At 51.8% G+C, this 11,310-nt stretch overlaps 1 protein-coding gene across 1 annotated transcript in view; it reads right to left on the bottom strand.

Annotated features, from left to right (window-relative positions):
- Window positions 1-8,296, bottom strand: part of DLG5 (discs large MAGUK scaffold protein 5) — a 126,141-nt gene extending 117,845 nt beyond the window's left edge. The window contains exon 1 of the mRNA XM_007095620.2: window positions 7,993-8,296. Within this exon, the coding sequence (XP_007095682.2) occupies window positions 7,993-8,296 (304 nt within the window). The remainder of the gene's footprint in view (window positions 1-7,992) is intronic.
- Window positions 8,297-11,310: the final 3,014 nt, after the last annotated feature.

The following is an 11,310-nucleotide window of genomic DNA, read 5'->3' on the forward strand; positions in this document are numbered from 1 at the left end:
TGCAGGTGTCACACCACCAGGACAGATCACACATGCTCACCAGGTGGCCCCGGAAACCCTGACTGGGGACCAAAGCCCAAGCCGACTCACTCAGACCCAAAGAAGACCACAAGACAGGGCGCCGGCCCAGCTCAGTCAGTGGAGCGTGTGACTCTTGATCTCGGGGTCATGAATTCAAGTCCCATGTTGTGTGTGGAGCCCATTGAAAAAAGTAAAATAAAATAAAAATATTCAAAATATTCAAAAATATTCAAAAATAGCGTCTGGGTGGCTCAGTCGGTTAAGCGTCAGACTTTGGCTCAGGTCATGATCTCACGGTCCGTGAGTTCAAGCCCCGCGTTGGGCTCTGTGCTGTCAGTTCAGAGCCTGGAGCCTGCTTTGGATTCTGTGTCTCCCTCTCTCTCTGCCCCGCCCCCACTCATGTTCTGTCTCTCAAAAATGAATAGTCATTAAAAAAAAAAAAAAACTAAAAAAAAAATATGTAAAATAAAACAGACCTAAAAAAAACCACAAGACGGGAGGCACCTGGCTGGCTCAACAGATGGAGCATGCGACGCTTGGCCTCAAGGTTGTGAGTTCAAGCCCCATATTGGGCATAGAACTTACTTAAAAAAAAAAAAAACGACAATGACCACAAGAGGTTTCACCATCTGAAAGAACAGCCATCATGAAGTCAAACTTCATTCTTGTCGAGCTACACTGGAGAAATGGAGGCCCAGAGAGGTCAGGGTTCATACCACTTCAACATCTTCTGGTCCCAGATTCTACGGCATATCTAAGTTATCCACACATCCAAAAGATCTGGCCCCAGAATCGCACATGCCTACGTCAGCTGGTACTGGAGTTTAGGAGATGAGGAAGTTCAAGGTCCGGCACCCCAAGAGAGAGAGAACGGGGAGAAAGTTTGAAAAAAAAGATGGCGTACACTGATGTTCCAGCTCTGTGCACTAATGCTAAATGTTCCAGAAAGTACGCTTCTCAGAATTCTGATGTCGCAAGATGCTCAATGAAAAAAGATGTTGTGGTCAAATCCGTTCGGGAAACACTGCATGGTGAACCCACTCCAGTGAAATCTCCAAGCATACTGGCCTATTAGGGCTCTCAAGAGGCTCCCAGTAAGGGAGCCTGTATGACCTGCTCAAACCAGCACTGCTCAAATGCTTTGACCACAGAACCCTCTCGTCAAGTAACACCACTAACATCCCACCAGGCCAGTGCTAAGAAGACGTTTCCTTGGGAAATGCTGACCTAGAAAGAAAATCCTGCTAGCCATTACCCTGGATCCAAGACTGAGAAACCAAACTAAACCAACCCAGAGTGGGGTAAGGAGAAAGTGTGCACAAAGCAGAAATAACAAACATACTTCAAGGCCTTTGGGGATGGAGATATTAGTACTGGAAACGAGACGGAGATACGTGAACACCCTTCAGCTGCCAGATGTGAATGTTGCTGGGATTGTAGTTAACTTCTGGTCTCAAAAGTCAGACATAACTACTGAAACTGAAATCTTTCTTTAAAGTCCAAAGAAACTGTCCTGAACTTTCCAAAGTAGGCTGCAGGCAAAAATCTACAAGTTTTAGAAGAAAAAAGGAAAGAAAATGTTGGAACTTGGACTCCAACCAGGCCATTCATCCTTGAGTCAAGATGCTTGGACCTTATGGATTTCATAATTAAAACTCAAAGCAAACAGGACAGTTCCTCAAAAAAAAAACAAAAAAAACAAAAAAAAAAACAACAATCAAATGTAGAATTACCAGTATATATATCCCCAAAAGACTGAAAGCAGGGACTCCAAGAGGTATTTGTACATCAACTTTGATAGCAGCTTTATTCACAAAGCCAAAGGGTGGAAGCAACTCAAATGTTCACCGACAGATGAATGGATAAATAAAATGTGGTCTATCCATGCAATGAAATATTATTCAGTCATACAAAGGAAGGAAATTCTGACATTTGCTACAACATCAGATGCTACAAAGTCAGATGTTTAACCAACTGGGCCACCCTCTGCGCAGACTGATAAGCAGCTCAGCCCTCTTGCTCTATGCCCAATTTTTCTGTGGCTCACGCCTTCCCAAGTTTACAGACTTATTGAAGAGCCTCCTTGTACTGGTCTGCAGAATATATAAGTGGCTGGAACAAGGTAGGGGGCAAAAAAACAAAGAAACCTAAGACAAACATTTCCCCTAGTCTGCTCACTTTTTCAGGAAATATAAAGCCAGAGTATCAAAAAAATCACTCAACCCTAACACTAAATCAGAAAATAGTAACCATGGTGCAGACCTAGAAGAAGCCTCAGAATCTAGTTTCCTAATCCAAGTTTCCTTGGACCTAATACCACCTTGGCAGTGCTGAGAATCCCACTGGACTGAGCAAGCCCTTACTTTGTCAATGCTAAACTTCTAGTTTGACTGCTACATTGGAAAAACCCCCAAGCACCAGGTGGCTAAGAAGCTCATCCAAGGTCAAGATGTCGCACAGTTAGAAGCAGATCCCCATCCAGGTCTCTTTCGAGGACACCAAGCTGATATTCAAATTCTGAGTGTGAAAAGGAAAGGTGTCTCCAATCCCTCAACAGCCAATGTGGGCACTCCACATGGCTCCTGGCAGCCAGCCCCACCGTGCTGATACCTGATGGGTAACCTTGGGAACTTCAGACATCAATGTCACACCACCTGCTTCCATCACAGACGTACCGTGGGTGGTGACATCCGTGTGTGCATCTGGGACTCACTCTAGCCTTCCTACACTCCCACAACCTTCTGTCACCGCGAAGTCACCACTTATAAACGCATTTCGGAAGAGAACCTGGACTTACGCAGGAGACACCATTCATTCTACACACAGCAGACTACTCATCCATTCAACAGAAATTTACTGAACACCTATCTTGGGCTAGGCTCTATTCTAGGCATCAGGAATACAACAGTGAATTCAGAGAGATTATATTCTACTCTTGATGACCCACAGCCACAGTAAACGCAGCTCTAGCACAGTTTATAAGGAGCTCTCAGAAAAATCAGGAGAATGCCAGGTTTCTGGTCCTAAGGCTGCTTCCAGGCTATACTGCTCGCCACAATAACAAAATAACTTCGTGCTACTGATTGTCAAATAGCATAGTGAAGCAGTTATTGTTTCCACTGTTTTGTAGAGTAGGAGATAAGCTGAACTGCTCTGCTCAAAGTCTAAAACTTAGTAAAAGATGGCCACCTTGCCCCACCCCACTCCAGTGATGACCTCGCCTGCAAGTTGCATCATCACACAAAGATGGGACCACCTATGGTGGATATTCATCTGATGTTTTAGCCGCACCAACATCCTCCCTTTGGAGAACCACTTCCCCCCAGTCGAAAGAACCATGATACTGTACGGGCTGCCAGTGACAGCATCCCATCACCCTACTCTATTCATTGTGTCAGCTGCTGAGCCAGTCTTAGTCCCCAGCCCTGGCCACAGTGACTGGGCCTGACATGGACAGAGACCCTAGTCCGGCCACGCAGAACCCTTCCATAAGATGTTCTGTCTGGGCTGATTAGATTGAGCTCCCTTTAGTCTCTGGCCAGGGGCCATGAAGATGAAATCCTTGGGGTCCTGAGACCATGCTCCAGGCCCACAGGAAAAGCATCACATTCGGGGATCAATCACCCCAAGGCTGGTTTCTCCCATCCATCCCAAGCTCTTGGAATACTATACAATAAATTTCTCTTTTCTGCTTACTTTCAAGTTCCTCCACCACTTCCTCTCAAATAACACAGTTAAAAGAACCAAAAGAAAATCTACAATGGTTGGAACTTTTACTTATGTCTCCGTCCCTGCTGACCCTCCAGGCTGGAGTAGATGAAGACAATGTAGCTGGTACCTGAAGAGAGCAGACAGAGAACAAAAGGCCCAGGAAATCTCTAATGAATAATAAACAATCCACACCTGACAAGTGGCAGTCACCAGCTCTCATCCTGCTGGAAAAGCCTGGCAAGTTAGTCCTTTAAAAAAAAAAAAAAAAAAAAATTTCCTCCAGCTTTAACTTCCGACAAGTGCACAGTGTCTAAATTCGTAGTGCCATCCAAACCCTTCGCTCAGCCTAGCCATCGCGGTCCCTCTGGATCACCTTTGCACCCGTATCCACCCAGAGCCTGTGCCGCCCTCTGCTCAGGCTGGTCTCATTTCCACAATCTGAACCAGCACGTCCTCCTCCTTTGCCTCTGCACGTCCACACGGCCTCTCTGACACCCAGCTTGAGCCCCAGTCCCTCCTCAAAGGCCTTTGTCCAGCAGCCACCGCTGTCTCCAGTCTCTTGCCTCTGGGGAAGCCAAGTCAGCAGCTCGCTAGGATGCTTCAGAGAAGGCACATAGAGGGGATGAGAAGGAAACTTGCATCTCTGAGCACACAGGAGCAGCTACCAAGTTCTGCCACTTCTGTCCCATAAGAGACGCCTGGGGTGACGTGGTTTGAGAAGACCTTCACGTTTGGGTGGTACTTAGAGCCACTAGAGGTAGATGAGAGTATTCAGGGAAAGTATGTGCTAATCAGTGTTTTAAAAGGAAGAAAAAGCCTACCTGTGTCTATATCACTCAATTGATCTATCGCATAATGTCACTCTCCTGAGTGACCCATTCCCCCAACTAGATGGCAAGCTGCGGGCTGGAATTACATCCTACCCACCCCTGTCTCCATCTGCGGTGCAGCCCCACCTGGGGAAAGCACAGGACCAGGCACTTCCATCCTCCCCAATTACATTCCTCCCTCCCAGTGGCTGAGACAGGCAGCCTAGCACCCTTAGCCCCATCTCACAGATGAAGACATTGAGGCTTCCGGCCAGGAAAGGACCCTCACTCCAGGGACAGGCAGTCAAAGGTCTTCAAGCGAGAAAACCTAGGTGTCAGTAACTGAAGCAAAGAGAAACAAATGACAAAGGACCGAGCAGGTTCTGAATGACCAAACAAGATCCTGGTACACCTGCAGAAAAAACATGAGACACCTGAGCCATTCCAAGAACAAGAGTCCTCCCTCTTACTACCACTGCCAGCAGGGGCAAAGGTGATCACCTCTTCCTCACAGATCCATGTATTGGGACAGGAAAGGCTTCATAATTCCAGAGTTTCCAAATGTAGGAGATGGCCTGAAATTGTACTGAGGGGGCCTAATCAGGTGACAGGAAAAACACCCCAACACGGAACCAGGAGCACTGGGCTTAGTCTCGACTCAGCCTCCTTTCTGCCCCTTTCTGCAACTTCTGGCCTGTCCTCAAACCATAGAGATGTGAGTGCAGAACCCAGTGCAATGCAGATAAGGCACCACCACCCCCATCTCCCTGGGGTTGCTACAGAATTAAGTGAGACATGGAAGTACGCAGTGAGATTTGAAATGCTGAGCAGCAAGGTACCATCAACCCTGGAATAGGAATGTCCCTGCCCCCGAAATAAAACAACATGGTATGCTTGTTAGTCATCTTCATACCCCAGGCCTGAGCACGGTGGGTTATAAATGTCTGGGGCTCTGAGCATGAGCCCGTGGTTGGCTCATCTACCCAGGACCTCCCAGGCTAGTTTCACCCTGGGCTCCAGGCCCTTGTGGGGAGCTACCAGCCATCATTTGCCTGCAGTGGACCAAAATCCCAGCGCACAGGTGCCAGCCAGGGAATGGGCATTCTGGACCAGGGGCCCACAAAGCGTGCGGAAACCACCAGGAAAGTCCCTAACTGGATGATGGCAGCACCTGCAAAGAGACATGACAAACTGGCTGCCCCTTGATGCTGTGGATCCCTGGGAAGGCAGCTGGTTTGTCTCTCGGGCTCTCGCAAGGGCCTTGCACAGAGGCCGACTACAGGCAGAGCCATGGACCTGCGTGCCTACAGAAAGGTGCCTCCAGCCCTGTACTGAGCTTTGCCCCAGAAGAAGAGCTCGCTGGCTAAAAGAGAGAAAAAAAAAGTTGGAAAACCAGTGCACAATAACTCATCCTTTACAAAGGTCCCAACGCTACTGTTTATTTGCACACCACATCAACCCTCCCCAGAAGCTCTATTTTGCCATACCAAATGCTGCCCTAATTTTTCTCTAAAGCGTTAACTAAAATGAACATAACTTTCCCCCCGACAACTATTTTCCTGAGGCTTGCATGACCCTCTGGAAAGCCACAGAATTCTGCTCTGTGGTAAAACTAGGGTCTTCAATCACTGCCCTCAGGAGGAAAACCCAAACCATAGTCCATCCCTTCCTCAGAGGTCAGGACCAGCTCCTACAACCTCAGCCCAAGCGAGGCCCCACCTCCTCTGCCAGGCACAGAGCAGGGGGAACTAACTAATGGCAATCCGTCCAACTATTCCAGAGATTAAAGCTAGCACTGATTCAAACACATCCCAGGGAGGATGTGGGTCTGCACTCTAACTTATGCACTTCCTTGACAAACTTTCTCCTTCAAAAATAGAAAGATGAAAGCAATTAAGGAGAAAAACAATTACCCCAGTGAGAGTTCCCTGTCTCTTTATCCTCATGGACACATGTGACAGCCCTCCTCAGCATCCTCCAAACCACCATCCCAGGAGACTGGGTTTGCCCAGCGACTCAAATACGACCAAAACTGGGGGGACAGAACGCAGGCTTGAGGGATATAAATGCTAGAGTCAGAAATCCCAAAGTGGAGACAGAGGACCACCGATGAAATGATGCGCACTGTGTGACCAGCAGTTTATTCCTTGTACATCAGTTTCCTCCACTACAAGATGTGAGGTTGAGATGGCCAATATACACTGCAGCTCTAACCAGGAACAGCTTATAAAATCACCCCCTTAATAAGTGAGGCTTTTAACAGCCAAATAAATGGGTTTCATCAGCCTCTGGCCTACAGTTACTCAGGGCTGCTTTGTCAGCCCTCTCCGTTCACTCTTAAAACAAGGACAAGACATAGAAAAGGTGGCATTTGCCACTTTCGGGCTCTGAACGTGTTCAACAAAACAATAGGTCATAATTGAAAACTACTGGTGCCTAATACTCTGAGCATTTTAACCACTCCAAGCCAGAGTTTTCTCTCTGGCAAAGTAATAATAAGTAGACAGCTCACAGAATGGTAACAATAAATGTAATAAGGCAGAGTGCCTGCCACAACAGTAGGTGCCTAATAAATGCAGGTTCTCTTCCTTCCTCAGTGCTGTGCCTTTTTCCTCGAGCTTCTGTCTAAAAGGCTGGCTTTCCACATTCCCCAACCAGGCCAGGCCTATCATTTATCACAAACACCCAGTAGTACCCCCTCCCCCCCGCCCACACACACACAGGAATACTCACAAATCCATCACCCAAGGGCACCAGCCACCAGCCTTCCCTCCTCAGGCAGCTCAGCACCGCCAGGGAGGGATCTGAGCCCCAGCAGCCACTACTAGGATTTTCCCATGGTGCAATGCAACTTCCCCAACTTTTCCAGGCCCACAGTTTCCAAAGAAACCTAGCAGGCATTGTGCATAATCAAGCACAAGTCTGGGCGAGCAAACAGACTGAGCTCTGGGCAAAGGGAGCAGAGAGAGCCAGAAAGTGAAACGGCACCAGTTATCATCAAATGGGGTGGCAGGGACCAGAATTCAGGAGGACCAGTCCTGGCCCAATTTCCATTCTTCTAGACCGTATCACCGATTAAAAGCTAGCAGAGACTCCAAAATGACTGGTGGATGATGAAGAGCCTTAGGAGAGACTGCCGGACATCCCTCCGAGGTCGCCCCGCGGCTGGACCTGCTGGCCTCAGGAGCACCCCGATGCCGTGGCACCCGGAGAGTCGAGGCCCACAGTGCCGGGCATTGTTCACAGCGACAGGCGGGGACTGAGGGAGGAGGTGCGAAGTAGAGGACCACGCAGGGCCCCCTCCCCAGACCCGCTAAGGGAGGGAAGGCTCCACCCGCGCGGCCGGCGCCAGGTGGATGAGTGGCCCTCGCGAGTTCCCCCGACTCAGAGCTGCAAAGAGAGATGGTGGAAAGCGGTCCGAGAGGCCGGGCCGCGGGGGTCTGCCACTCACCGGCGCCCTCGGAGGGCTGTGGCGGCCCGACGACGCCGTTCAGGTAGAGAATGGGCAGCAGGTGAGGCTGCGTCTTCTCCAGCGCCGCCCGCAGGTCCTGGAAGTGGTCCCGCTCCTTGGCCAGCAGCAGCTTGAGCAGCAGCTCCGCCTTGGCGCCTCCCGCCTCCTCGTCCAGCTGCCGCCGCTCGCCGGGGCTCAGCGCTCCCGCGGCCTCGAGCAGCCCGAGCACGGCCTCCACCTCGGTCATGGCCTGGGCCAGGCTCTGCTGACACTGGGCGAGCAGCTCCCGGCGCTGGGGCTCCATGGTGGCTGGCCGCCCCGCCCCGCCCCGCGGACGGCTCCGGCTCCCCGAGGCCGGCGGGCGGGCGGGCGCGCGCGGGCGGGCGGGCGGACGGCGGCGGCGAGTGGCCTCGGGCGGCGGGCGCTCGGTTGCAGCCCTAGCGCGCCCGGGGCCGCGGGGCCGCGGGGGCCATGGGCCGGAGCCTGGCGGGCTGGGGGCCCGGGCGGCGAGCAGCGCTCAGCAGCGGCCGCCTCCCGGGCTCAGGAGCGCAGCCATGTTGGCTGCGGCGGCGGCGGGACTGGAAGAGGAGGAGGAGGAGGAGACGGAGGAGGAGAAGGAGGAGGCGGAGGAGGGGACGGCGGCCGGGGCGCGCCCCGAGGCCGGGCTCCAGCCGGGCATGCTCCCCCGCCCCCTCCGCGCGCGCCGCCCGCCGCTCCCTCGCCGGCCCCGCGAGAGATCGCGCCCCGGCTCCGGGGCCCCGCGCCGCCCCCCAAACTAGACACAACTCCGCGGGGAAAGTCGCCGGCGCCGCGCTCGCCGGGCCCCCGACGGCTCGGGCCCGGCTCGGCGGCCGCCCCGGCCCGGCTCACCGGGGCCCCGCCGCCGCCGCCGCCCGGTCAGCCAAGGCCCGAGCCCCGCCGCCGCCGCCGCCGCCGCCGCCGCCGCCGCCGCCTCCCGTCCCTCCGCCCTCTCCCCTCCCCCGCGGTCCCTCCGTGCGCCCGGGAGGCCGGCCCCGAAGGGATGGCGAAGGGGAGGGGAGGGGTCCCCGCCTCCCCGCCTCCCCGCCCCCGGCCCGCCCGGGAGGCGGGGACGCCGCGCTCGCCCGCTCGCTCTCCGGGGCCCCGAGGCCCGAGCGCAGCCGGGGTTGGGACTCGGAGTTAGAGAACCCGCTGGAAGTAGCAGGCTACCCCTACCCTCCTCGACCAGGCACACGGCCAGCCCCCAGGCTGTTGGAGCCGGCCTCAAACAAAACCCTGTCCCCAACCCAGGGTCTTCAGCCTGAGAACTCCAAAATAAAGCTTGGAGACAAATGAGGGGGGTGGGGGGCCCCCTGAATTTGGACGTCTCAAAATTAGCACCTCTTCTGAATATGTGAGATTTCCCCCACTCCCAGGAACCCCTAGATAATTTCCCAGTAGACTCCCCTGAGTCTCGTTTCATCAGGATGTTTCCCGTCACCCCTATTTGAGACGGGTTGATGGTCCCCGAGTCTTAGAGGGGTTTGGATTTTGGAGGAGGGGATGTGTTGCTAGATGAGGAAGGAGGGGGCTCTGTGGTGGAGCCCTTGGTGTTTTTCACACGAGAGGTGCACCCCCTAGATGTCACCCCGAGATTCTAGCGAGGCAAATCACCGGGTACAGAAACCTTGTAGCCTGACGCACTCAGTGAGGATCTACAGTCCCACTCGGAGTCCAAGAACTCTTCTGCCTTCCTTTATAGGCTTTCACAGACACATACCACATACCCCCCAAATGCAGGAGGAGGTCCTTAAAGCTGGAATCCCAACTGTTGGCTCAGTAACCCCACAGCACTAGTGTAAAGTGGGATCCTGGGACCATTGCAAATGTCTGTGTTGGAGTGAATGAATCTCAATTGCCAACGCCAGGGGCCAAGGGTGCTTTTCCTACTGACTGTCACTCCTACCCCAACCACTTCCTTTCCTCCCACCAAAAGCAAAATTTTCTTCAAATTCTGCCTCTTTAAGGGAGGAGTCACTTTTATTTAATGGAAACAAACTCTATATATACACAGTGGTTAGAATGAGCAGACCAGAATTTGCACTTCACTTTTGGATTTCCCTTTAAATAACTGCAGTGTGGGAGCAAATCAGTTACTCTGGATGATCTTACTTTCCTCCTCAGAAAAACAGGGTGGGAAGGGTGTTTTTAATCAGGGGTTATTGGCCTTGGGTTCATAAATAAGCTGGAGGGTGTCAGTGAAACTTTTGAAATTATCTGAACCTTTGTGTGCACATGTATGTATCTCTGGGGCGGGGGTCCATAACTTTGATTAAATTCTTTGAGACCTCCGTGACCAAAAATGGCAGAACTAAACTCTTAAGAAGCCTCCCTGCTCAGATACTCTGAGCTTCGATAGCCAAGCAAGGTTCTAGGGTAGCAGAAGCCTGGTTATTGCACACCACCAGGGTCTAGACAGGCTCCCTAACTGTCCCTTCACCCCTGCCCCTGAGAGATGGTTCCCTCTTCTGGCCACCACCTCCTCCACAGCAACTGCAGAAACTAAATTATCCTCAAAGGCATCCTTCAGGACACACCTGAAGGATGGACCCTTTGTTCTTAGAAATCTAGGGGGTGGAGGGGTAGACGAAGGGGAGAGGAGGAGAAGCTGGAGACTAATTTGGCTTATGGTTGGAACCATGTAGGAGTAAGTCCTGATCCAAAGGGTGCCTGAGACAGCAGGGAGACCCAGTCTCCCAGTGCCCCCTAAAAGGGATGCAATGAGGAAGCTCATTTGCTAAGAGCATTATTTCCCAGTGATAGACACTACTTTCAGCAAACCCTTTATTGGAAACTACAGCATTGTATGCAATACATAAATCCCTGGGAGGAAATAGTTTACTTTACAAACATATTTAACTTTAGCATTTCTTTAACCAATGCCTTTGTACTTCTGTAGCATTTTATACCCTTTAGGGCACGTTCTCACACACTATTTCTTTTGTGCCCTCTTCTGGGTTGAATTGTATCCTGCTAAGAGATATGTTCACACCCTAACTCTCAGTACCTATGAACATGACCTTATTTGAAAATAAGGCCTTTGTGGAGGTAGTCAAGTTCAAATAAGGTCACATAGGATTAGGGTGGGCCCTAATCCGAAGGCTGGTGTTCTTATAAGAAGGAAATTTGGACACAGACACACACACACACACACACAGATACACACACACACACACACACACACACACACACACACACACACAAGAATACTATGTATTCTGTCTCCAAGAAGATGGAAGCAGAGGTTGGAGTGATGGGTCCACCAGCCAAGGAACACCAAGGATTGCCAGAAGCTAGTAA

This window comes from Panthera tigris, chromosome D2, assembly GCF_018350195.1.
Source record: "Panthera tigris isolate Pti1 chromosome D2, P.tigris_Pti1_mat1.1, whole genome shotgun sequence".
NCBI classification, from domain to species: Eukaryota; Metazoa; Chordata; class Mammalia; order Carnivora; family Felidae; genus Panthera; species Panthera tigris.